This window comes from Ovis canadensis, chromosome 6, assembly GCF_042477335.2.
Source record: "Ovis canadensis isolate MfBH-ARS-UI-01 breed Bighorn chromosome 6, ARS-UI_OviCan_v2, whole genome shotgun sequence".
Taxonomy (NCBI): Eukaryota; Metazoa; Chordata; class Mammalia; order Artiodactyla; family Bovidae; genus Ovis; species Ovis canadensis.
The window spans coordinates 105,108,989-105,136,560 of NC_091250.1; the positions used below are offsets into that span (position 1 = coordinate 105,108,989).

Consider the following 27,572-nt stretch of genomic DNA (forward strand, 5'->3'; position numbering starts at 1 on the left):
AGAAGAGTATTTGTTATATTTGCAAAACGGGATGAGTTTGCAAGTTTCATCCTCCTCCCTTTTTTCCACCCAAAGAAGGTCTGTGTCCTTGAACATAAAACGCAAATAATCCCTGTGCTGTTAATGATTAGCAAGTCATCCTATTTGGAATGTAAGGAAATAAAGTAACCGATGTACTGGCAACAGATTACTAGTTAACAGGCCTTGCTAGAAAAGACTATAAAAGAATTTCAGTTCAGTTTTCAATATTCTGCCCCAATCATCACCACCAAGGACCAAATAACTAGCAGGCATGAAGTGGGTGGTATCATTCTTTTTACTTTTTCTACTAAATTTTAGCGATTCCAGAACAATGCATAAAAATGCATATGGAATAGGTAAGATATTCTGCGTTTTTCTTTTGTCTTTTTTCTACATGAAAATTCTTAAATCTGTATTTATTCATTTGCTTTGATTAGTTATCATATTACTCCACATAGAGGATGCATATTTCATTGGTGAATAGCTTAAAATGAATGATAAATTTATACCTTTGTAAGAGTACAAGAGTTTTACAAAATCACGGCAGTGTGTAACATTATCTGTGATTAGTTCAATAGTGTAAAAACACTAGAAGATATAAAATCTGAATTTTAGTGTTAAGTCTACTATAAATTATTCTGCTTAACTTTATTTCTAAGCTTCTTTGTTTTCCCAAGTACAAAATTAAGGTATTTGGATAGATGATTCCTAATGTCTTCTCAGTTCTAAAACTGTATAGTTCTAGCTGAGAAACAAACGTTATACCTAATAATGATGCCTTTCCTGACTGCAGTTGAAAACGCCATTGTTCATGAAATTTATCTTGCTTTCCAGATTCCATATTGGATTCTTCCCCATGTTCTTCAGGGACCAATTTAGTTGGCCTGTAAGTTTTGCTTGTATAAATGCACTTTAAGTATGTAAAGCAATGAAAATTTAATTTAGATAATTGAATAAAATTGGATAGCTCTATGAGTTTTTAAACATGTAAAAGCAAATGAGACAATGTTAAGAAAAATCATTTATGTTGAATATCAAATTGATATTGAAGAGGTTGAACAGTTGACCCATGCCTTAGATGTTAACCTCAGCCTCTAGATTCCTTGTAAATCTGTGGGACAAACAGAATCAGATTTTAGAACTTGAAGAATAATGTCTGATTGATGGTAACTCTATACGAATTCAAGAATTTTTCTCATCAATACCAATAGGATGATAGTACCATATTTTCTAATCTGAATACTGCTTAATCCTAGTAACAAATAGTAGAAGGTGAAATGTTCTACTTTTGGTTACTTGTAGAGGGTATGCTTTTCTCTTGAATGCTGTCTTTCTGTTCCATACTGCTGAAGTTTCTAATAATGATTTTAAAGGCATATGTTACAGATATCGATTGCGCACAGAAACCTGTGATACTAATGCTTTGGGTTAATCCATGCTCAGACCTTGATCACCCACACAGAAACCTGTGATAGTAATGCTTTGGGTTAATCCATGCTCAGACCTTGATCACCCTGGGAGTAGACTCAGGCAAAGGTCTACTGACTAATTCTCTGCTTAAAAACACGCACAAAAACAACAAACTACAAAGAATATAGATACCTTCAAGTATGGATATGTTGCAGTGGGCAGATGACCACCAAAGGAGGAACCATTCTTAGGGGAAATCCACTTATTTTCTTTGTTAACGGATATATATGTATTCATGGGGGAAAGGGACAAGAAGAAGATGGACATTTCTTCTGGATGGCTAAAATTTTCATACGTTTTTAGCAAAAGTCATCCCCTAAGCAGATTACAATATAGCAGACAACAACAACAACAACAAACCAAAAATTAACCTTGAGAAAAAGAAGTCTCTTTCTTAAGCATTCACATATATTTTTGTTTCAGAGCTACCATATTTTTTGCCCAGTCTGTTCAAGGAGCCACTTACGAGGAAGTAAGTCAAATGGTGAAAGATGTACTGACTGTAATAGAGAAACCCACTGGCAGTGAGCAACCTGCTGGGTGTTTAGAGAACCAGGTGAGTGGATAGCAATAATTAAAAAAAAAATTGTCGTGATATTTGACTAAAACTCAGCATGCAGAAGAGAAGATGCAGGGACTGCTTAATAAATAAATACATTGAATTATTTGAAAACCTGTTTTATGAGAGGAGGTTTAATTCTGATTCACTGGAGAGAGCAGAGGAGAAAACAATGGATGTCTATTGTAAAGAGACGTTATAAGCATGGGGACTAACAGCTAAGGTTCTGAAATCAGAGTATCTGGGTGACTGTGGGCATATTACTAAACTTCTTTGAGTTTAGTTTCTTTATCTATAAAATAAGTGATAATAATAGCTTCCATTTCTGGATTGTCATGGAGATTGATATGATGAGTATTAGGAGTTAATTTTTATTAAGCAAACAATGTGACAGCCATTCTTCTTGGAATGTTATGTACCTAGTGATAGTCAAAATATTTTGTGACGTGGAGCATAGCTTTGATGAATCAGAATGAATGTTCAGTGAGCCAAGAGATTTGGGGTAGGCCTTGTTGGCAGAGTATCAGCTTTGCTTGCAAATGCTAATTTATTAAATATTTGCCATAATCCTAGGGGGCAGATGGAAGTCTTCCAGTTGGGGAAGCCGAAGCACAGAGAGGTTAGATAATTTTCCTAAAGGCAACTCACAACCAGGATTTACATCCTCAATGGCTTCGTTATATTAGACTATACACTATAGCAAATGTGAGGAGGATAGCACAGATTAGGGTTGCCAGATTCAACAAATAAACAACAACAAAAAAATAAGAAGCCCTCTTAAAATTGAATTTCAGATTAACAATGACTACTTTTTTAGAATAGGATACCCTAATGTAGGAGACCAATAAATGACAGTTATTACTGGTTATTATCTCAATATAGAAAATAACTAAGAACTTTAAAATAATTAGAGCTACCAGTTATGAAACAAAATGCCCAGAGAATCCTCTGTCATGATGGAGCTAACGAAGTAGCCAAAAGAAGATGCATCTACATTACTATAAAGGAAGTGCCCTTTTAAAGATATAAAGTATTTATAACTCTGAAATTGATGACTTAGTAAAAGTCCCTGATTGGCAGCTCTATTTTTGACTTGACCTGATAGTCTAAAAATGTATGTAAAATAAGCAAAATGCATTTTATATCACAACTTTACATCCAATGAGATATCCAAGGTGATTTTACAGAATAGTGACTTATCATTGTAAACCTAAAGACATAATTTTTATGTAAATTTGGAATTGGAAGTCTTAGTTAAGATTTCTAGGATTCTCTAAATATTAGTAGTTTTAAAATCGAAATAAAAAATTTCCCTAAGTGAATGAAACACACATAATTCTCAGAGGCATTCATCAGGTTATTGGTGTCATCATCTGATTTTGGTAAAATTAAGGCAGCAAAGAAGGATTTTAAGCATTTAAAATGTATATTTTAAAACTTTTTTTTTTTTAAATTACACTGTGGGACCTGTGGGACCTCAATTATCCAACCAGAGATCAAACCCTGGCCACAGCAGTGAAAGCGCCAAATCCTAAAGCGCTGGACTACCAGGAAATTCCCTAAAACATTTTAGATAAATGTATAATTAGACCCATTAAAAGTATTTGAGGCTATTCTTATTCCATTTCAAATTATTTTCATTTTTGTCTGAAAATAATCTCCAACTTTTAGATCAGTGTCTTATCACAAGAATATCAGATGGAGTATCTATGTCCTCCTTTTAAGAGAAAATAATTTTGTCATGTGTATTACTCAAGGTTGGCAACTAAATTCCATTTTCCAAACACATCAAAGAAAACTATCCCATCAGGATGAAACTAGATATATTGGAATTTGTAGGGGGAAATTATTTTCCTAGTCCACAGTTCTGATTCTAGATATTAGAAAACTTTTCATGTATTTTGCAGCATTTTTAGGTAAAGTTGTCTTTCATTACAAATAAATCTTCTAGGTATCTGCCTTTCTGGAAGAAATTTGCCGTGAAAAGGAAATTCCTGAAAAGTATGGGCTTTCAGACTGCTGCAGCCGAACTGGAGAGGAAAGACAGGACTGTTTCTTGGCACACAAAAAGGCTGCTCCAGCTTCCATTCTACCCTTTCCAGTTCCAGAACCTGTCACAAGTTGTAAATTGTACAAGGAAAATAGAGAGCTGTTCATAAACAGGTAAGACCCCAGAAAGAGTGCAGTGCCAAGCAGAATCTAGAAATTCTGCAATTTGTGAATGTAGTCTAATGCATGGAGAAAAAAATGTTTTGTGTGACATCTTCTGAACTCTTGCCCTGTGAAATTAAGTGAGCAATGTTAAATGTAACTTTGTCTCCTCAACAGGTAAATAAATAGGTGTAGACCACACAGGAGACCCACCAGCTGTCAGTCTCTTAGACACACCTTGTTTTTCCTAATTTTAGCTTGCTCAAGAATAATAGTTAACTTGTCCAATTTTTCTATGGCACAAATGACTCCTCTTAGAGCCAAACATTTGGCATTTTGTGTTCATCAAATTGCTTGAAAAACAAATTAGCCATCCAGAAATGTTTAAGATACATAAGCATGTCTGTAGTTCAGAGGTTAAAGCGTCTGCCTGCAATGTGGGAGACCTGGGTTCGATCCCTGGGTTGGGAAGATTCCCTGGAGAAGGAAATGGCAACCCAATCCAGTATTCTTGCCTGGAGAATCCCATGCACGGAAGAGCCTGGTGGGCTATAATCCACGGGGTCGCAAAGAGTCAGACAGGACTGAGCGACTTCATTTTCTTTCACTTTAGTATGTTTTAGGGATGTGTGTAATTAAAAGATGCTTACTCCTTGGAAGGAAAGTTATGACCAACCTAGATAGCATATTAAAAAGCAGAGACATTACTTTGCCAACAAAGGTCCATCTAGTCAAGGCTATGGGTTTTCCAGTGGTCATGTATAGATGTGAAAGTTGGACTGTAAAGAAAGTTGAGCACTGAAGAATTGATGCTTTTGAACTGTGGTGTTGAAGAAGACTCTTGAGAGTCCCTTGGACTGCAAAGAGATCCAACCAGTCCATTCTAGAAGAGATCAGTTCTGGGTGTTCTTTGGAAGGACTGATGCTAAAGCTGAAACTTCAATACTTTGGCCACCTCATGCGAAGAGTTGACTCATTGGAAAAAACTGATGTTGGGAGGGATTGGGGGCAGAAGGAGAAGGGGATGACAGAGGATGAGATGGCTGGATGGCATCACCGACTTGATGGACAGGAGTTTGGGTGAACTTTGGGAGTTGGTGATGGACAGGGAGGCCTGGGGTGCTGCAATTCATGGGGTCACAAAGAGTCAGACATGACTGAGCAACTGAATTGAACTGAACTGAACTGAACTGAGGGACGTGTGTGCTTGGCACATATGATCATACTGATGCTCACAAACAGCCTATCAATTCTCCTTGTCCTCTTCCTCTTGATTTCTTTCCTTCTTCTTGTTTGCAGATGAGGAGATTGAAGCTTAGACAATTAAGGCAATTGTATGAGGGTTAGGGTTAGTTCCCAAGAGGGTATCTGAGTCGAGGTTCTCTGTTGGTGAAGCCTGTGTCCAATTCTTAATCACTTCTATCTTCCCTGGTAGTGCCTAATCCAGAGAAATATAGAACCTGCCCTTAGAACATCTCTGCTACAGTGGTTGCCAGGGTGGATAATAATCCCATTTTGCACTGATAAGAAAAAAATACTTTACCTTTCTTCTTTATTTAGTGAAAGTCTGGCCTTTCTGATTCTGGAAACATGTCTGAGTAGACTTCTTGAAAAGGATACTTTAATACGAATCACAGTCAGTGGTTCTGCCTAGTTTGTTCTCATAATAGAATATAGGATTGGCTGTCAGATTTTTCTTTTTCCTGGAGCATCTTTATTTATTTTCATTGGAGGATAATTGCTTTACAACATTATGGTGGTCTCTGCTGTACATCAATGTATAGCAGTCATAATTGTATATATATATATATATATATATATATATATATATATATATATATCCTCCCCCTGGAGGATCTCTAGTGAGGAAAATTTTGACAGCAAGTGGAAAAAATGACGATTTTCCTAATCTTTAAACAATTCCAGAGTCCAGTTCCAAGCAATAGCAGTCCTATTTTAATGTGTTTGTAAATTTTACTGCTCCTTTTCATTTCAGATACATCTATGAGATAGCAAGAAGGCATCCTGTCCTGTATGCACCTACAATTCTTTCTGTGGCTACTCAATACAATAAAATTATTCCACATTGCTGCAAAGCTGAAAATGCCACCGAATGCTTTGAAACAAAGGTATTATATTTGCAGGGATATCTGAACCAATAACTTCAATCTAATTATGACTGACTAAAGCCAAAAAAAGTTTAAAAATAGAAATACGCTCTGTGTATAGAGTAGCATTTTCAGAATAGGATATATTTCAGTAGTCTGCTATTCTTTGGGCTAAAAACCTGGGTTTGCTGTTGTTGTTGTTGTTGTTTTTTAAATTCATTCCTTTATCCATCCATTCATGCAGACAGTGATTATTTTATTATTAAGGAAGTAAGTTTGGTGGGATAAAGACAGAGGTAGAAGTGATAACATAAATGAAAGAGAGGAGTAGAAGGTGAAAGAAGATGGGGCAGGAGGAAGAGGAGAAAAAGAGCAGGAAAAGAGGGAAGAAAATGAAAGAGAAGTAAGATAAATGCTTTATATTTGTTATTTCTTTTAAACCTTAGAATAAATTTAAAGTAGAAGTGTTACTGTCATTTAACAAACAAGGAAATTTAAATTTAGAGATGTGAATAGATTTCTTAGGTTTGGAGAGCTAGAATAACATCCACAATTCATTACTTGTTGCTTAAAGTCACCAACTTGATGGACATGAGTTTGAGCAATCTCTGGGAGTTGGTGATGGACAGGGAAGCCTGTCGTGCTGCAGTCCATGGAGTCACAAAGAGTCAGACATGACTGAGCGACTGAACTGAACTGAAGTGAAAGTCCTAGAATAAAAAGTTCCTAAGGACAGTGACTATTCCTAGAACGTCAGGCTGTGATGCAATCTCACTTTTTGTGACTGAGCAGCCACTTAAGAAATGATCAGGTTTCAATTTGCTCAAAATTACAGTTGTTTATTCATTCTCAGGTATGAAAATTGCAGTGTTTTTGTTTCAAGTTACTTTTAATAATTCTGTCTGGCATAGATGTAAATAAACCCATCTAAAAGAAAAAAGCATGAATAAAGTTTTGTAAAAATATATGAGATTTATAATTTTTAGCAAAAAGTTTTTGTAGAGTTTCATGTTCTGTCTGTGAACTTTCCTGGTGGCTGGCTCAGTGATAAAGAATCCGTCTGCTAATGCAGGAGACCTGGGTTTGATCCTTGGGTTGGGAAGATCCCCTGGAGAAGGAAATGGTAACCCACTCAAGTATTCTTGCCTGGGAAATCCCATGGAGAGAGGAGCCTGACAGGCTACAGTCCTTGTGGTCACAAAGAGTCAGACATGACTTAGTGACTAAACAACAACAACAATAAATACTTTAGCTGTATCTGTTGTTTTTCTAATTATTAGAGTCTAACAGGAAAAATGCATCCTTTCTTGACACCTTCTTTTTTGTTTGTTTTTCTGTCTAGGTAATATCAATTACAAAAGAATTAAGAGAAAGCAGTTTGTTAAATCAGCATATATGTGCAGTAATGGGAAAATTTGGACCCCGGACCTTCCGAGCCATGTAAGTTTGAGCTCTATCTGGAAGATATCTGCAAAACTTCCAGTTTGTAACTTGAGTCCACTTTTCTTGTTATTACTGTTGTAGAGAATGAAGTTTCCATTGATGAGAGCTACCGTGGGCTTCCCTTGTAGCTCAGATGATAAAGAATTCGTCTGCAATGTGGGAGACGTGGGTTCAATCCCTGGGTTGAGTAGATCCCCTGGAAAAGGGAAAGGCTACCCACTCCAGTGTTCTGGCCTGGAGAATTCCATGGACTGTATCCATGTGGTTGCAGAGTCAGATATGACTGAGCGACTTTCACTTTCACTTTTCACTGTGATTAGAACCATGAAATCTTAGGAATGGGGAGAACAGATCAGTCTGCTATTTAAAACTTTCTAAAGTCTAGACGAGATAATGCTTAGAGAAGGCTTCAGAGATTTATGCTACCTACCTGTTCTTCTAGATACTCAGGTTCTGGACTTCAACTTATTTATGCCTCATAATTATAATTATTTTCCTGCATTCTCTACAAAGTAAATTAGCCTTTCCTAAGTATCATTTAAAATTTCTGGCTTAACAAAACATTTTTGATGTTAATTCTGCTTCCTACTCTGCTATAAAAGTCGATTATGCCAATTGTTGCTTTTCATAAATATTCACTTGAAGCAATAATATTAGAATCTACTGTCCAGAGGAAAACAAAATTTTCATTTCTGAAGAACTGGCATGCATTTTCCTAACTGATGAAAGCATATGTTAATAATTCACTGAAGTCTGTTTTCTGGTCCCAGCTGCTAAAAAAGCTCAGAGGCAAATTGGGAGTTTTTCAATTGCCTGTTATACTTAGCATATTTGCCCTCTCTTTCTTCCTTGGATTGTATGTATGTATGTACCTGTGTATCTATCTATCTATCTAATCTATCATCTATGTATCTAATTTTGGAGAAGGCGATGGCACCCCACTCCAGTACTCTTGCCTGGAAAATCCCATGGACGGAGGAGCCTAGTAGGCTGCAGTCCATGGGGTCGCTAAGAGTCGGACAAGACTGAGCGACTTCACTTTCATTTTTCACTGTCATGCATTGGAGAAGGAAATGGCAACCCACTCCAGTGTTCTTGCCTGGAGAATCCCAGGGACGGGGGAGCCTGGTGGGCTGCCATCTCTGGGGTCACACAGAGTCGGACACGACTGAAGCGACTTCGCAGCAGCAGCAGCAGCATGTATCTAATTTATCGCATTTATCTATTTTTTTGTTGTTTAGAATGAGAGGAATATTAAAAAAAACAAAACCCAAACAACTGAATCATGTAGTTCAACCTCTTCATTTTCAGACATGAGTAACCAAAGTCCAGTCAGATTAAAGCAGTTTACCCAAGACCACATTACTGGTCATCAGAACCAAGTTTTTCTAGGTCCTTGTCATTGTTTATTTCTATCACATCTGCTTGTCTGCTATGTCAGTAATCTCTAATTGTCTGAATCCTCACAATTGAGACTTTGAGGTCAAATATGGAAATCAGAGTTATCAGTGATTTAGCACTGCACTAGCCAGTAAGGCAACCACTAGCCACAGGAAGCTCCTAAGCACTTGAAATGTGGCTAGTGTAAATGAGGAATTGTGCTCTAAGTGTAAAGCCAGATTTCAAAGACTCACTATGAAAAAGAAAATGTGCAATGTCTCATTAATAGGCTTACTGGTATACGACAAGGACCCACTGTATAACACAGGAAACTATATTCAATATCTTGTAATAACCTAAAGGATCTGAAAAAGAATATGTATATATATAAAACATATAAAAATGAGTCACTCTGCAGTTAGCACACCTGAAACTAACACACTGAAAATTAACTACATTTCAATAAAAAGTAGTTAAAAATAACTTTTAACATTGATTGAAATGTTATTTTTTATATATTGTGCTAAAAAACATATTATTACAGCAAATTTAACCTGTTCCTTTTTACTTTTTGGTATGGTTGCTAGGAAACTTTAAACTATATAACTGGTTCAAAGTACTCTTCAGTTTTAAACTGAAGCATTTCTAGTATAGAAAAACATCTGGCCTGCTAATTGAAGAGTACCAAGTACATGCATGTAAAGTATATTGATTTGCTTGTTTGTTAAATGACACATTTAAAAATATTGTACTTAGTAAAAGCAAAGTTTTAAGTCATGGATTTAGTTCCAAGACTGATTGATTCTTCTTGGAGGAGGTCAGATTATGCTTTAACTACCCTCCAACTCTATTAGAAACTTAAAGATTAATTCATGACCTACTTTATTTAAGTTTACCTTAGTAAAACAATGTAAGTTAACATATTATTTAAATTCCAAAACCAAAAATGGAATAAAAACCAAAGAAAAAACAATATAATTATAATGACATTATTTATCATTTGATATCCATAAATGATTAAAGTTAAATATTCTCAATTAAAAAACAAAGTCTGTCAACTAGTAGCAGCAACAATACCAGTTACTCTAGGGTGCAGTGGTCTCAACTAGATAGCTCTTAAAGTTTACATAAAATATGCGGAAGGAATAAGAACTTTTATTTCTGACTTCCTTTGTGGGTCATACTATGTGTCTTGGCATAATGACCCATCTGAGATCTGAGTGTTTAGTTGGCTTTGCTTTCTTGTTCCTGTTGATTCACACATATGCACCCTCCCCAAATCTCAGGAGTGTTTTTTTTTTTTTTCCTCTCAAGCGAAAAAGTGATTACTGTTCTCAAAGAATTTTCCACTTCTTAATTATTTTTCCTTTTCAGTTTTTTTCCACCTTTTCACAACAAGGATCCCAAATACTCAGCATCAGGATCCAGCAACAAAGAGATAAATATTGTTGCAAATCACAAAAAAGGTTTTAGGAAAAGATAATAATTCCATACCATTTGTAGGGCCAGATCACAGTTTATAGAGTCACTGCTTTGAAAGACTGGGGTAGAATTGATAAGATGTGTAACACTTTCCTTTTTCTTTATAAACAGGAACATTTTGGCCTTTTCTCCTTGGAGTGCAACTATGCATGTTATTTCATCTTGATAGATAGCCATGATTGATTTCTAATTCTTTTTTCCCTTAGAACTGTTACTAAAGTGAGTCAAAAGTTTCCCAAAGCTAATTTTACTGAAATTCAGAAACTGGTCATGGATGTGGCCCACATACATGAGGAATGCTGCAAAGGAAACGTGCTGGAGTGTCTGCAGGATGGGGTGAAGAGTTTTTCCTCCTACAAAAAAAATATTTCCACTCTCTTTTCTTTCTTTTGCTCTCATTCTAAATGGGAGAAGGCTGTTGTGAGTTGGTCATAGGTGTGGTAACTAGCTGACAGTGAACAACCGTCTTTGCTGACTTTGTTTTTTACTTCAAGCATAGGCTCCTCTTGCTAGACCATTCATTTTTACTTTGAAAGGAGATGGTAACCCTCCACATAGAATTGAGGGCAGGCAAACTCTTTACTGTTAATATGTTTGTTTTTCCATCCATTTGTACTTTCAATTGACAGTATGCATTGAATACTTTCTATGCGCTAGCCACTGTTGGGATCACCTATTAGGAAGACACAAGCTGACTTCAAGGAATTTGCTATCTGATAAGATAGATAAGACATGTGACCTCATTGGGATTAGGGACTGTCTTTGGTTGGCTGTTATTTCTGTAGGCCACCAGCACAATGCCTGGCACATGGAAGGCACTCTATATTATACTCATAGAGCTGTTACATGAATACAACAAAATAATATAAGGAACATAAAAACAACACAAAATACTGTTTTACAAAGTAAAAAGCTAGCCATCAAGGAGAGGTGTGAATAAAGGGCTCTAAGGTAATTAAAAATCAGAAACAAATACACCCAAAACAGAACCCTCAAGCATGCCATAGTCAGCTGAGCTTTAAGCAGTGTGGCATTGATCTCTTTTGGGCCACGCTTGGCTTCTTAGATGTTGTGCAATGGGCCTGTCTGTCTCCAAATTTCTCCCTCTCTGGTCCCCCTGTGATACACCTTCTTCTTTAAGGAGGCTTAAAATCATTGTTCCTAGATATTTAGATGGCTTGGAACCAGGGCTGGAACGTGGTTTCCAGAAGGTTGAAAGTGAGGGTAAAATGCTCATTTCAACCAGTCCAATGGCAATTTGTCTGAGATAGACTGTGAAGTCAGCAAGAAGCCAAGGCTTCTGGGGAGCCCGGAGGGTTGACTCTGAGCCCAGGCAAAGAATCTTGATGTCAGGAGTTGGGGAAAGTGAATTGGGGATGCTGCCTCCAAGGCAGATTTTCCTATCTCATTTAGTTTTCCTTTTAGAAGCACTTACCTTCATATTAAGAATGGTAATAAGAACAATTTTCTCTTTGTATCAGTTTTAGTTGACAATTTTACTAAGTGGTATGGTCATTTCTTAAAGTTTAGTTTTTTCAGTTTTTGGAGTGCATAACCACCCTTTTCCTTTAAGGTGGAAAAAATAATTTAAGAATGGTATATTAGTTGGATTTTAACAGATGAATAATGGGTTCTAATTGTTCCTGATAAGAATGCACAGAATTATCAGGACTTTGAGAGGGACATGTAAGCTCAGCTTCTTTCTTGGTCGCTTACATGCCCTGAACATTTCATTGTCTATAGACTGCCCTCTGGAGGTCATATGGGTTACTGCAGATTGTTTTGTTAAAAATGAATCTTTTGCTCTCCACGATATGCCATCAATAACAAACGTTTAGTAAAATGCTCATTAGTAAAATGCACATTTCAATACTAATAGAAAGATATGCATCCACATGCATGTCATTCACTTTGAGGCATACATTTGTCTTTTGTTTTTAAAAACTTGCTATGAGGGTAAAATAAATTTTAGCTGACACATATGAAAAGAAGTATTGAACAAACAAGGTTAGGTGAAAAGATGTGAAGAGACACAGAAGGGGGAAAGCACTACCATAAAAGGGGAGACAAGGCAAACGTCTTTTTCCTTCCTTCTTTCCTTCCTAGGATTGGCCTTAAGATCCTGAATTAAAGAATAAATTTTTAGAACTTAGACTTTGTTTTTCTATTGCAGGAAAGAGTTATGTCCTACGTATGTTCTCAACAAGATATTCTGTCAAGACAAATCGCAGAGTGCTGCAAGTTGCCCACCACACTTGAACTTGGTCATTGCATAATTCATGCAGAAAATGATGACAAACCTGAAGGCTTATCTCCAAATGTAAATAGGTTTTTAGGAGAGAGAGATTTCAACCAACTTTCTTCAAGGGATAAAGATCTCTCCATGGCAAGGTAACACACTCTGTAAATGTTATGTTCACACAGGTAAGAATTATGATGTGACTGGCAGCTTTGTGTTGTTGAAATGCTTTCTGAACTCAGTATGTGATGATGATGTTAGAGTGTTCTAAGCCAAAATATAGTTAGGCAGATAACAAGGGAATAAAGAATGGGATCTCTTCTACTGATGAGACTTTCACCCTTGCTGTTACTCACTGGCTTGCTTATGAGGAGGCATTTTGTTTTGTATCAATTTCTCTGGAATCAGAAGCATTATGATCCTTGTACGGATTGCTCATATAAAGATCACTGTTGGTTTTCTGAATAGGTTATAGATATTTTTATAATAAGAAGGGCTCATAATTAAGAATGTGCTTTTTCACTGTGCATGTTTTAAAAACTTTTCCCTCAAGTATAACTTAATAGATAGTGCTAGATAGAAGGGCCTTTATTGTAGCAGTTTATTTGCTATTTATTGAGTATATGTTTTATTTTTTAAGGAAATAAAAATGCATTTAAAGATATTTGCAGTATGGCACTAATAACTGTAATTTATAGGATATGTTCTCATTTTATTTGCCTTTAAGGGGAACGAGCAACTAAGTTAGTACATTTTCCTTTATTGTACAGTGTGTATCAATAGACACTATTAGAGAAGGGATTGTGCAGCTCTGAGGACATTATACTTGATCTCCAAAGGTCTTTCTAAATATAAGAGTCTGCTTTTAATATGGTAATGAAAATAATGGTGCAATTTTCTTTTTAATAATCCCAGAGGATATTACTCTATTGTTGCCTTAAAATTAGACAGGCACACATTGTTTGCACCGCTAAATTAAATTATGTAAACAAGAACAAAGTCTAGATTTCAGAAACTCAGGGACAATATTATTGGAGGCAGAACTAATATGACCTATTTCTACAATCTGGGAATACAATCAGTAAATTCAAGAATTCTCTTTAAATTTACCCATTCATACATTCTGAAGCTGTTCATTTAATAGAAGTAGTTCTTCAATTGGAAAGCTTCTTCACAGTAGAAATTTTCTCAGCCAAGAATGATCTTTCCTCAAACATTCTGTGTGGCTTCCTTCAACTAGGTTTTTCTTTTGAAAGAGCTGCTCAAAGAGACTTTTCTTGACCACACACTCTAAATTGTCACCCTTTTCCCTCTTCTTTTTTTTCTCTTCATTGATTTAGCAATACTTAAATTAGATGACCTATTTCTTGTTTGTTTCTGTCTCTCTATAATGCATGCTTTTGAGAGGCCAGGCATTTTATCTTATACATTATTGAAACCTTCCTGCTTAAAGAAAATGCTTACTCAGAAATGGCAGTGGAAAAGTATTTGTTGGATGGATGCATTTAAAGTCCATAAGTGAAAAGCCAAAGCGAATGATGCAAGAGAAAGCAAAATACCATTTTAGAACAATTTGAGGGGTCATAATTTTCATTAATAATTTTGCCATGCATATAGTTTAAATCATATTTGACTTCTAGGTTTATTTACTTCAATGTCAACTCCTGCATGTCATATAGCAGAGGAATAATTTGTCTCTTAATTCCAATAACTTGTTTTTTTCACACATATTTCAGATTTACATATGAATATTCAAGAAGACACACTAAGCTTGCTGTTCCAATAATTCTAAGAGTTGCTAAAGGATATCAGGAATTACTGGAGAAGTGTTCCCAGTCTGAAAACCCTTCTGAATGCCAAGATAAAGGGGTAAATTGCTCTAGTTTTTTAAGGAAAATCTGAAAAACTAGATTGATATCATGTATTGAAAAGTGCTGTTTGTTTGAAAATACCTAGTCACTAATAAGTAGTTAGGTGGTTGTATCTATTAAATAGCTATCTAGCTAGTGATTAACTGGTAGTCAACAACTTTTGGCTTATTTTAGAAATACAAATGTTTTAACCAAAAGTTCTTTTATACATAGAATAAAAATAATATTCCTTTTGAATAGCTCCAGAAAGGCAAGAATTTGTATAGAAAGAATTGCAATTTTTTTACCCAAGGATTGAGTTCTGTCATACAATAACTTGTGGTTCACACAGTTATAAACTTAAATCCCTAAAGTTCATTTGCTTTAATTCTCATCATTTATCTTTAATATTAAAAAAACCCTCTAAAAGAGATTTCTCTAAGACTGGTATCATAATAGAATAAGATATTATTTGGCCAAATTTTACATATAAAGTTGCTTGTAAAACGTGTATAATAATGCTTGTATTTTCAGGAAGAAGAATTGGAGAAATATATCCAGGAGAGCCAAGCCCTGGCAAAACGAAGCTGCGGTCTCTTTCAGAAATTAGGAGAATATTACTTACAAAATGCGTATGCTTTGTTTAAACAACATTTTAAGTGATGTATGGGAAGATTCTCTGGAGAAGGAAATGGCAGCCCACTATAGTATTCTTGCCTGGAGAATCTCATGGACAGAGGAGTCGGGTGGGCTGCAGTCCATAGGGTCACATAGTCGGACAAGACTGAGTGACTAACACTTAAGTGACTTAAAATCATTAACTGATGAGGGAAAGATTTATCTAAATTAACCACCCATGGCTATGCTAATTTCATCACCTAGTTGGACTGGTGTGCTCAGTCGCTCAGTCATGTCTGAGTTTTTGCGACCCCAGGGACAGTAGCCACCAGGCTCCACTGTCCAAAACCCAGTTTCCTGTTCCAGCAGGCGGCCTTCCCCAGGCCCCTCTCTTAAGGAACAACAGATGGCTTGTAAAGATGGCTTCCAAAGTCTGGCTTTGGGTTGCCCAAACCATGCGGATTTTTGCGCTAAGGATACCCCTTCTATCATAAAGTTAAAACACCAAAAGATCAAAGTTCATTTCAAGGAAACTTTTGAAGGTGGGAATAGAGTCAGCCTGCTGCCCAGTGTTAATTTTCCCATTGGGATCTGTTGATGTAACAAGAGTGAAGGGAGTGAGTGTCAGAGTGAATGCGTCCCCAGTACTGGTCCAGGCACCATGTGGATGAAATAAATGAGCTGAATTCATGCCTTCTGATGCCAGAAGAGGGTCTTTGAGAAGGCATGGGGGTCCAGAAACAAGTGAAGAACTCAGCAAGATTTGGTGGGAAATGCTTCTTTCAGGTTTCTTGTTGCGTACACAAAGAAGGCTCCTCAGCTGACCTCACCTGAGCTGATGGCCTTGACCAGGAAAATGGCGAACGCAGGAGCCGTTTGTTGCCATCTCAGTGAGGACAAACAGCTGGCCTGTGGCGAGGGACTGGTGAGTATTCTGTTTGGTCCTATCCTGTTTCTGCTCTGTTGGACTCGGAATAGCCTTACGGTTCCCATTTGGGGGAAATGGTTAAGAACCAACGTGGAGATAGTTTTCCTGGACTTGCTTGATTAGTTGCAGCTGAAGGGGTGTAAGAACTCAGCTCTGAATGGTTGGCATGTGGTCAGGCTTCCTGTCCTTCTAGAATGGCAGTGAGTCTATTCAACAATTTCTGAGCAAGCTTTATGTACAGGGATGACAGAAAGACTGACGCATCACTAGATTCATGATTTCACCAAATACCTAATGTTGAAAAAGCTTCAGGTTTGAGAGATTCAGAATCTCTATTCTATTTTTAGCCATATCAATGTTTTTGTCTTTTGTACTTTAATTTTTATGATGATGATATTAGGGACAATTTATCCCCCTTAACAGGGTACAGGGTATAGAACAGGGTAGTCCCACGTTCTGAATAATAAAATGACTTTCCAGTCGGTAAGGACAATAACCTTTACTTTTTAACATCACTGGTGTCATACATATGATTGCAGGTTTAATTTTTTCCATTATTTTTTCCCTTAAAGTCACAATTATGAATAAAATTGTGTATTTTTCCCCCATTTTTCCTTTTCTGTATGATGAGGAGTCAATTGCTAGTAAGTCTTCATGTCCTGGAATTTTTTGTCAAAGGTTAGAAGTAAAAGGAAAATTTCCTGTAACTAAGCATTGTTATCTTTGTCATTTATGGAATCCCACGTTAGGAGGATGCAGGGACAAGGGTAGTAGAATGCTTCAGGGGTATAGTTTCTGGGGGCCTTCTGCCTACATTCCTGTCCCATTTCAAGACTTGTTAGGCTTGTCACACTGGGAAAACTGGTCATCTCACTAAGCTTGAGAATTTTCATCTGACGTCTGAGAACAGAAGTTGTCAAGGGCTGTCTTAAATGAGATAATCAGTATGACTCGCTCAGCACTAGCGTGATACATAGCATGCATACAAAATATGTTGGCCCTTATTACAAGTTATTAATAGGTGCTTAAGAAATATCTCTGGGGACTTCCCTGGTGGTCCAGTGGTTGAGTCCTCACCTTCCAATGCAGGGGGTATGGATTTGATCCCTGGTTGAGGAGCTAAGATCCCACATGCTTCGCAGTCAAAAAAATCAAAACATAAAACAAAAAGAATATTATCACAAATTCAATAAAGATTTTAAAATTGGTCCATATAAAAACTTTTTTGAAATAATAAAAAAGGTATCTCTGAAGTGTGGAAGGCAGGTGAATTCTACATGAAGAAAGCCTTAAGGACATGCGCGCGTGCACACACACACACACACACACACACACACACCCAGGCTTTATTTCTTTTCAGTTAGGACTATGAGCTTCCCTTGTGACTCAGCTGGTAAAGGAACTGCCTGCAACGTGGGAGACCTGAGTTCAATCCCTGGGTTGGGAAGATCCCCTGGAGAAGGGAAAGGCTACCCACTCCAGTATTCTGGCCTGGAGAATTCCACAGACTGTATAGTCGATGGGGTCGCAAAGAGTCACATACGACTGAGCGACTGACACTTATGTATTAACTATGTGAAGAGGTTAGGTTTTGCTATTCTTACCTTCAGAAAGTGATTCTCTGAATCCCAAAAAGAAAATGGAAAGTTCAACTAAATATACATGGAAAAAGTAATGTAATGATTTCTTGGGTCAGAGCAGAGACTTTTCCCCTGTGGAAGTGTGTAACTGAAAATGTGTTTTCAATAGCTGACACAAATAGCAGAAGGGGCTGTCTTCCATATCACCTGTGGAACATAGGTAACTAAAAGCTGAAGTTTATCCCAAACAAGTGGGTAAAGGTAAATATGGCAGCACATATGCTGATGCAGACAACACGTTTTCCTGTAATGTTAATATTACTGGGCATTAAACGTTACTGCAACAATTTTCCTGAGTCAGTTCTCTGGCTAATGCTCCATCTCTTTGCTTTCTCCTCTCTCACTCTCCTAATCAGGCTGACCTTATTATAGGACACTTATGCATCAGACATGAAGAGAATCCCATAAACCCTGGTGTTGACCAGTGCTGCACCTCTTCATACTCCAACAGGAGGCCATGCTTCAGCAGCTTGGTGGTGGATGAGACATACGTGCCTCCGCCATTCTCTGATGACAAGTTCATCTTCCATAAGGATCTGTGCCAAGTTCAGGGGGTACCACTGCAGACAATGAAGCAACAGTAAGAAATGGTTATTTGCTACTGTGGAGAAGATTGACATCACTAAATAGTGGTGGAGATTTCCACCTCACGCACCCAACACTCTTGGGCTCACCAGAAGAACGTTATTACTCCAAAGCACTTAATGTGACTTTCAAAATTGTCTTGTCTCAGCGTTTTCATAGGCTTTAGTCTGGAAAAATTCACTGGGGGCAGATGTTCCTCTTTGTAAAAAGAGTCTCCATTTTAGCTATTGTTGTGATGCGTTTTGGGCTTGAGAAAAAGGCAGTAATCTGTTTAGGGTTAATTAGGATATTCTTTATAGGAAGTCTTGGGTACTTGCAACACTAGCACTGAAAAAGCGCCTTTGCATTTTTTCCACACTATTTACTCTTTGAAGAAAATAATCACAATATTCGATTCAACCATGATGTATGGGTGTTAGGAAATGGAATGCACATTTCGGTTCGTCGTGGGACACATTCTGTAATGATGATAGTAATGCAGAGTGGAATTCATTTCTGCAAATTTCCATGCATTTTAATACTCCTGTGCTTTGTAAAAAAAAGGGCTCCCTTCATTTTGGAAAACCTGTTCTTCCCTTTTTTCTGTCACAGTCTGAGGCATGTAAGAATGCTGCCTCCTCTGGCAAGCTTCTCCCACTTGTTCAGTTAATGTTAATTTCAACATGAATATATTACTAAATGTGTTGTTGTTGTTCAGCCCCTCAGTTGTGTCTGACTCTGTGTGACCCCCTGGATTGCAGCACTAAATGTGTAGTACAGGCAGTTAGGATGGACAGTGTTCAGGTAGGGGTGTGATAACTGTGAATGGCAGGGATTTGGAAGTTGGAGACTTTGAGTATAGATAAGACATATTTTAGAAGAGAGAACCAACCAGAAAGAATATTTTAGGCAAGTAAGAAGACTGTATTTCACTATATACAAGCATGGTGAAACTAAGAAGTAGTGTTTCATCTTTAATTTGCATAAATCCAGACCAGTGGAACATTTAGCATGGTTCTAGCCTCAGTCTTTCTAATAAATATTAGACAAAATATGTGTGGTAAGTCTGGAGATAATTGATGGAATGAGGATGTAGAGCAAGGATTGCTGGGGCTCTGAAAGTTCTCTGCTAAGACGTTTTTAGAAAAATACCATCGCAAAGCAGACTTCTCTTATATATTGTTTTGTTTTGAAACAGGTTTCTCATTAACCTCGTGAAGCAGAAGCCACAAATAACAGAGGAACAACTTGAGACTGTCGTTGCAGATTTCTCTGGCCTCCTGGAAAAGTGCTGCCAAAGCCAAGAGCAGGAAGTCTGCTTTACGGAAGAGGTAGGTGCAGCTCATGTTTATACTCAAACACTCGGTATGGAATTTTCGGTAATGAAAAATGAAAAGAATATCTCACTAATTTATAATTTTAAAATAATGCCAGAAATATTTATATTTAATTTAGAAACAGATCGAAAGACTATAATGTTTAAAAATAGTCATAGTTTTCCTAAATACTAGGAAGAAGTGTAATTTGAAATGTATAATGAGAGTTACTAATTTTGATTTATTTCCTAGTGGAGAAAACCATAGTGAATATATAATGAACTGATGATAATTTAGAAGGCTTCTGGCCTAAAATTTATCAATTCAGTAAATGGATGAAAAGGATTTAGTTGCAAATTAATTGTGCAAATGGGATATTGGGGGAATATTTATAGAAAGTATATTGAAATCAATGAGGAGCAAACCTTTGAATATTAACAGAGTAGTAATTAAGGATTATCTTAATATAATTATTTAGCAATTTTGGTTGGATTTACAAATTGGTTACACTTTGTAAGCCTCAAGTTTGTATTACTAAATACATTTGAATATAGCATCACTATATTTTAAAAAGATATTCTGTATTTCAGCCTTTTGCTCTTTTATTTGACTGTCTCATAATATAGAAGTTGAGATGTTTTGTCATTTGATAATATTTAGAAATGTTGAGTTTTTCAATAGATAATATGATTGTGTGTGTTTTAATGCGTGTACTTATTAGTATATGTTTGTGTTTTTGGTAGAACTGGGTGGGACAGATAGCAAAATCAGATAAAACTAGGTAAAATAGATTTTATGTAAGCTATTTATGATAAACATGATACAAAAAGATTAATGTCCCCTGTTCTGAGAAGACATTAATTTATAGGTGGAGAACATTAACAAATAGTAGCACAGTGGTATTTTCTCTGCAAGTCTTTTGATTTCTATGACTGATTTTTAGGGAAAGGAGAGGATGAGGCTTGGTAAGAATTTGGAGTTTGGTATAGGAAATACAATATCTACTGTTGATCAGAGTAGAAGATTTTTTCCACCTCTGGCTTCTGTTGTCCAAGTTTGTTGAGATCAGAGTTGCATATCTTTATTTTAACCCGTTTAATCTATAAACCTGTGAATTTACCCCTAGGAAGTAGAGAGTTAACTGTGTTGTGACTAGCATAGTCATCTCCTTTTTAATCTGATGAGTCTTATTGATTGAATTCACTTTTTTCATTTTTTATTAGTAGTTGAAGTACTGTATTATATAAGTTACAGGTATACAGTATGGTGATTCACAATTTTTTAAAGGTTCTATTCCATTTATAGTATTGTCTATATTCCCCAGGTTGTACTTTGTATCATTGTAGCTTATTTTATACCTAATACATCTTACTCCTCTCCCTCCTTATCTCCCCTTCTTCCTTATCTCCCCTCCCCCTTTCCCCTCCCCACTCACTGGTAACCACTAGTTTGTTCTCTATATCTGTGAATCTGCTTCTTTTTTGTAATAGTCACTAGTTTGTTGATGACTCTTTTTTATTTTTAATTTGCAGGGTCCAGCACTGATTTCAAAAACTCGTGCTGCTTTGGGAGTCTAAATTACTTCAGGTAACAAAAAGTTCAGAAAAGGCTAACTATAATGTTGATTCTCCCCAAATATTGATCCATAGTGAAATGCATCCCAAGAGCTAGCATTAAATACTAAGTAAGTCAGTCAGTTCAGTCCTTCAGTCATGTCCGACTCTTTGCAACCCCATAGACTGCAGCACGCCAGGCCTCCCTGTCCATCACCAACTCCCGAAGTTTACTCAAACTCATCTCCATTGAGTTGGTGATGCCATCTAACCATCTCATCATCTGTCGTCCCTGCTCCTCCAGCTTTCAATCTTTCCCAGCCTCAGGGAAATTCAGTTAAAAAAAAAATTGTTTAAAACCCTGGAACACGATAATGTTCACAGTTTTAAACTGGTGATTTGAATAACTCAAAATTCTTTTAGGCTTTTTCATAGGCTTCAGAGAATGCCATCAGGAGGCCTTCCTATCAGTATATCTGATACAGATCTGATATATGTATATATACATATATATGTATATACATATATACACACATGCACACACACACACCTAATGCAAAATAATAAAACTGGTTACTGTGCCTATTAATTTAATTAATATTTATATAATATTTTTATTCTTGTTACAGGAGGAAGAGAAGAAAACAAGTCTTTATTTTTGTTTGGTGTGAATTTTTCCCTTTAATTCTAACTGATTTGTGCTTTTTGTGAATTAAAGAAATGATGAAAACTTTTATGTGAGATTTCCCTATCACAGAAATAAAATACCTTCAAATGTTTCCTTTTTCCTAGCCTGCTTATTTATGAAAACATGTAGATAATTTCTTTAAATCATTTTGTATACCATTGTCGGAAGCAGATTCTGGTCACAAAGCACTGAGTATTGGTCCCTGCAGGAGATTAAAGCTACTCAAGGATGGATTTATAACACTGAAGACTAAATTATATGATGAACCAAAAAGATGTTCCCAAGTAAAGCACTATTTGGTGCTTCCAGGGCATACTGTTCATTAAATATCACTTAAGTATTCTAATTTAACATCTACTTTTTTCTTAATCTTGCTCAGTTCTCTATTCATAGACCTTTTAAAACATAGTGTTTACTGTAGTTATTTTGATTGACAGTAGCTGACACTGTCACCAATTATTATTATTTCTTTTTATTCTTCAAGTATTTGTTGAACTCTCACTGTGTCTCAGGTCCTGTTCTGGGTGCAGTCACTGTCCTGCAGTTGCTCAAGAAAAGAAGGAAGCAACTAATGGCAATGCAATGAGATTATGGCTATTATAGAGGCAGCAACATATTGTTGACAGAATGAAAGAGTGGGTGAGACCAGTTGTGACTATGGAAAGTCACACTGGCAGAGACAAACATTTAAGTGTCTCAGAAGATGAACGGGTAAATAAGAAGGCAAATACATGAAAAAGGAAAACATGAACTATGACAAACCATGACAATGAATGTCTAGACATGGAAGATCAAACAAGAGATGCATACTATATGGGATTGAGTGGATTCTGATGGGTTTTACTACAAAGGGCACAGAGGATGAACATAATATTTAAGCAGAGTAATTAGTTTTTAAGGAGATATCTCATGAGATAAGGGATATGGGGAGTTCAGTTCAGTTCAGTTCAGTTCAGTCACTCAGTCATGTCCGACTCTTTGTGACCCCATGGACTGCAGCATGCCAGGCCTCCCTGTCCATCACCAACTTCTGGAGTTTACTCAAACTCATGTCCATTGAGTTGGTGATGCCATCCAACCATCTCATCCTCTGTCATCCCCTTCTCCTCTTGTCTTCAATCTTTCCCAGCATCAGGGTCTTTTCAAATGAGTCAGTTCTTTGCATCAAGTGGCCAAAGTATTGAGGTTTCAGCTTCAGCATCAGTCCTTCCGATGAACACTCAGGACTGATCTCCTTTAGGATGGACTGGTTGGATCTCCTTGCAGGCCAAGGGACTTTCAAGAGACTTCTCTAACAACACAATTCAAAAGCATCAATTCTTCTGCGCTCAGCTTTCTTCACAGTCCAACTCTCACATACATACATGACCACTGGAAAAACCGTAGACTTGACTAGATGGACCTTTATTGGCAAAGTAATGTCTCTGCTTTTTAATATGCTGTCTAGGTTAGTCATAACTTTCCTTCCAAGGAGTAAACGTCTTTTTATTTCATGGCTGCAGTCACCACCTGCAGTGATTTTGGAGCCCCCCCAAATAAAGTCTGCCACTGTTTCCACTGTTTCTCCATCTGTTTGCCATGAAGTGATGGGACCGGATGCCATGATCTTTGTTTTCTGAATGTTGAGCTTTAAGACAAGTTTTTCACTCTCCTCTTTCACTTTCATCGAGAGGCTCTTTAGTTCTTCCCTTTCTGCCATAAGGGTGGTGTCATCTGCATATCTAAGGTTACTGATATTTCTCCCAGCAATCTTGATTCCAGCTTACGCTTCATCCAGCCCAGTATATGGGGAGTAGGGGCAGGGAAAAGCATAGTAGGGAACAAGGTCAGTAAGTGGTGACAAAAAGATCAGCCCGTGAGTAGGGAGGTTGTTAACTGTATTAGATTTTGAATAGAAATCTAAAAAGTGTATTTATGTTTTGGCCTCTGCTGCTGAAGAAAACATTTGCTCAGAGCAATAAAATGAGCTTTTGGTTCTAACTCAGTTGCTTTGTCATTCACATTTTCCTTTCAATTCTGTTGCAGTATCTGCGGACTTTGCCTGATTTTGGTGTAATTCTAAAACGTATTAACTTAAAGATCACAGTAAGATAAAGTAGAATTCAACATAAAAGCATTTAACAAGAAAATAGTTTTTTATTGTTAAGGGGAAAGTTCAAGTAAGATTAAACTGTTTGGAAAACATATGAGCCAAATTATATTTCATGGACATATATAAAGGAAAAAAATTTTTTGAAGCATTAGGACTAATTGACACAAATACAACAAAAAATTGGAGATTTTAGAACAGTTCCACCTCTTAGAAAAAAGCAAGTTAAGCAAACAATAAATAAAGACACTAGGTAGGAACTTTTCTAGTCAAAGCCACCAGTGGTTTCCATGGTGTAAAATCAGTTACCTGCTTTCTCTGGCGAGAATTTGACACAATAGATCACTGCCATCTCCTTGAAACATTTTTCTTGTTGCCTTCTGGATTTTACTCCAACTTTATTGACTAATCTCCTCAATATTTTTCACTACATTTTCTGCAATTCTTTGACCTCTCAATGTTGCAGTGTCCCAGAGCTGCTCTTCCCAAACATAAAATTTCTCTCTGAGTGCTAAGTCATTTCACTGCCTGACTCTTTGCAACCCTATGGACTGTAGCCAGCCAGGCTCCTCTGTCCATGGGATTCTCCAGGCAAGAATACTGGAGTGATAATCTCATATAGACTTGGTACATTCATACCATCTAAATATTGACAACACATATTTATATCTCCAACCTAGCTTTCTTTCCCCTTAATTTCCAGGCTCTTGGGTCAGCTTCCTCCCTAACATCTCCATGTTGGTAATGGGAAGACAATTCAAACTTCGCACAGTTTAAACTGAACCGCCAAATCTATGTCTCCCTCTGTCTTGCCCATCTTTCTGGTTACTCAAGCCAAAAACCTTGGAGTCAGGTATGGTTCCTCTCTTCTGCATCAGCCCTACAGTCAATCTAGGAACTGATCAATCTACAACCTGATGACTCTACCATCAATGTACACCCCAAATTTGACTTTTTCCCGATACCACTAGTGCAAGCCACAGTCCTGCCACAGAGGGATTATTGCCACAGCTTAATTGCTCTCCTTACAAGGTACCCTTGCCTCATTGCCAGCTCAATGTAGTGATTGTAGTGATCTTTAGTTGAAGTGCAGTATACCACTTTTTCACTTAAAATTCCTAGTAGCAGGACTTCCCTGGGGTCCAGTGGTTAAGACTTTGCCTTTGAATGCAGGAGGTGAAGTTTCGGTCCCAGGTCAGGGAGCTAAAATTCCACATGCTTCAGGGCCCAAAAGCAAAGACATGAAACAGAAGCAATGTTGCAACAAATTCCATAAAGACTTAAAAAAATGGCTCACATCAAAAAATCTTAAAAAAAAAAGTCTCTAAGTAGCTTCCCATCTCACTCAGATTAAAGTCTCTATAATGATTCTGCATGATCATAGATTTCTGCCCTTTTCTCGTTCTTCTTTTCCACTGAGCCACTTTATTCAGGTACAGTGGCCTCCTGGATATTCTTCAAGTTACCGATTAATTTCCAATTAACTTACCGCTGTGATTCTTTTTGCTTGGAAACTGTGCCCTCAGATATGTGGGAGACAAACTCCATCACTTCCTCAGGCTTCTACATTGTCATCTGCTGGAAAAGTCTTCCTTGACTGTCCTATTTTAAATCAGATACCTATCCTTATTCTCCACACCAATTATCACCCTCTCACATATAGTAGATTTTATTTATTTTCTGACTACCCCGACTCGTGCAAACTCCATGAGGACAGGGCTTTTTCTCTGCTTTGTTTACTTCTATTATTCTCAATGTAAGAATAGTGGCTGCAACATAATAGGCATTAGGTCACATTTGATGGGTATATAGATGAATACACATGCATGGGCTGTTTTCTCTTACATGGTAGTTACCTAGAGCAGTCACTAGCTCCATTTTCTAAAAGTCACACTGGGGAGAAGGAGAAGCATGGGTCTGAGAAATTGACATTAAAAGCATAAGAAACCACCGAGGAGGTTAAAGATTCTTATGGTTTGGTTAGGGTGTAGAATGAGGATGTGTTGGTGTCTTGTGGCTACTGTTACAAGCTACTGCAAGCTGGGTGGCTTGGAACCACAGTTTTCTCTGTCTCACAGTGGTGGAGGGCTGCGGTCACTCTCAGGGCAGTGCTTCCCTGAGCTTCTGGTGGGTGCTTCAGCATTCCTGGGCTTGCATTCTAGTCTCTGCTTGCATTCTCCCATCATCTTCTCTCTGTGTGTCTGTGTCTTCTCCTTCCCCCTTTCTGTCTCAAATCTCCCCCTGCTCTTCTCTTAAAACCATTTCTCATTGAATTAGACCCCAACTGGGATAACCCTCATCTCAAGATCCTTAATTTAATCAGATCTGCAAAATCCAAACGTTTGATGTCTACAGGATAACATTAGGGTAGGACTAATTTCCTGTTGGGCTACACACTGTTGAAAGCACTATAGGCTGTGTGTGCATGCTGAATCACTTCACTCTTGTCTGACTCTTTGTGACACTTTGGTCTGTAGCCTGCCAGGCTCCTCTGTCCATGGGAATTCTCTAGGCAAGAATACTGGAGTGGATTGCTATGACCTCCTCATGAAGATCTCTCTGACCCAGGGATTGAATCCGTGTGTCTGATTCTTTGTGACCCTGTGGACTGTAGCCTGCCAGGCCCCTCTGTCCATGGAATTCTCCATGGACATGCCCTCCTCTAGGGGATCTTCCCAACCCAGGGATTGAACCCAGGTCTCCTGCATTGCAGGCAGATTCTTTACCATCTGAGCTACCAGGGAAACCCAGAGTATAGATCAGTCACTCTTAAAAAAATGACTCTTCCAACCTCTCCCTACTGCCTCAGGACTGGTGGATTATTGTACAAAGAATTTGTCTCTTCCCAATGATGCCACTTTCAAAGAGTTAAGGGAGATTTCAGAAAATTGCTTGATGGTATAAAATTAAATTGATAATATATAATTGCAAGATATCTGGAAATTCAGTGTTCATGAACTAAATAACATACTTCTAAGGAACTCATGAATCAAAGGAGGAATAAAAAGGGCGTTAAAATATTTTAAATTTAATTAAAATGAAAATGCGACATATCAAAATTTGTGGGATATTATTAAAATATCACTTATAGAAAATGAATAGCATCAAAGTCACTGTTTTATAATTTATAGCACTCCACTGTCTTCAGTTAACATTTGTTGGAGAAGAAAGAAGATCTCAAACCAATGAATGCAGCTTCCACCTTAAGGCAAAAAGAACAAATTAAAACAAGGTAAGCCAAATAAAGGAAGTAAGGGAGATCAATAAAATAGAAATCAATAAAATAGAAAACACACAAAAACATAGATAAAAATCAATAAAGCCAAATACTCGTTCTTTGAGAAAATCACTACTATTGATACATCTCTAGCTGGATTTGTCAAGGATTAATAATAATAATAAAACCCCTAAATTACTAGGACCAGGAATGAGAGAGGTGACATCACTTCAGATATCAAAATAATAAGAGAATA

At 37.2% G+C, this 27,572-nt stretch overlaps 1 protein-coding gene across 2 annotated transcripts; it reads left to right on the top strand.

Moving 5' to 3' along the window:
- Positions 1-189: 189 nt before the first annotated feature.
- Positions 190-22,101, top strand: AFP (alpha fetoprotein). Of its 2 annotated transcripts, XM_069593134.1 has the most exons (15): positions 190-377; positions 856-907; positions 1,915-2,047; positions 4,002-4,213; positions 6,198-6,330; positions 7,652-7,749; positions 10,821-10,950; positions 12,788-13,005; positions 14,590-14,722; positions 15,238-15,335; positions 16,108-16,246; positions 18,246-18,469; positions 19,652-19,784; positions 21,302-21,356; positions 21,952-22,101. In XM_069593134.1, exons 1-14 carry the CDS (start codon positions 293-295, stop codon positions 21,344-21,346), a joined length of 1,833 nt encoding a protein of 610 aa, XP_069449235.1. In that variant the 5' UTR covers positions 190-292; the 3' UTR covers positions 21,347-21,356; positions 21,952-22,101. The 2 variants fall into 2 exon arrangements, with proteins under 2 accessions (XP_069449235.1, XP_069449234.1); XM_069593133.1 differs by lacking the exon at positions 21,952-22,101 and having other exon boundaries at positions 267-377; positions 21,302-21,357.
- Positions 22,102-27,572: the final 5,471 nt, after the last annotated feature.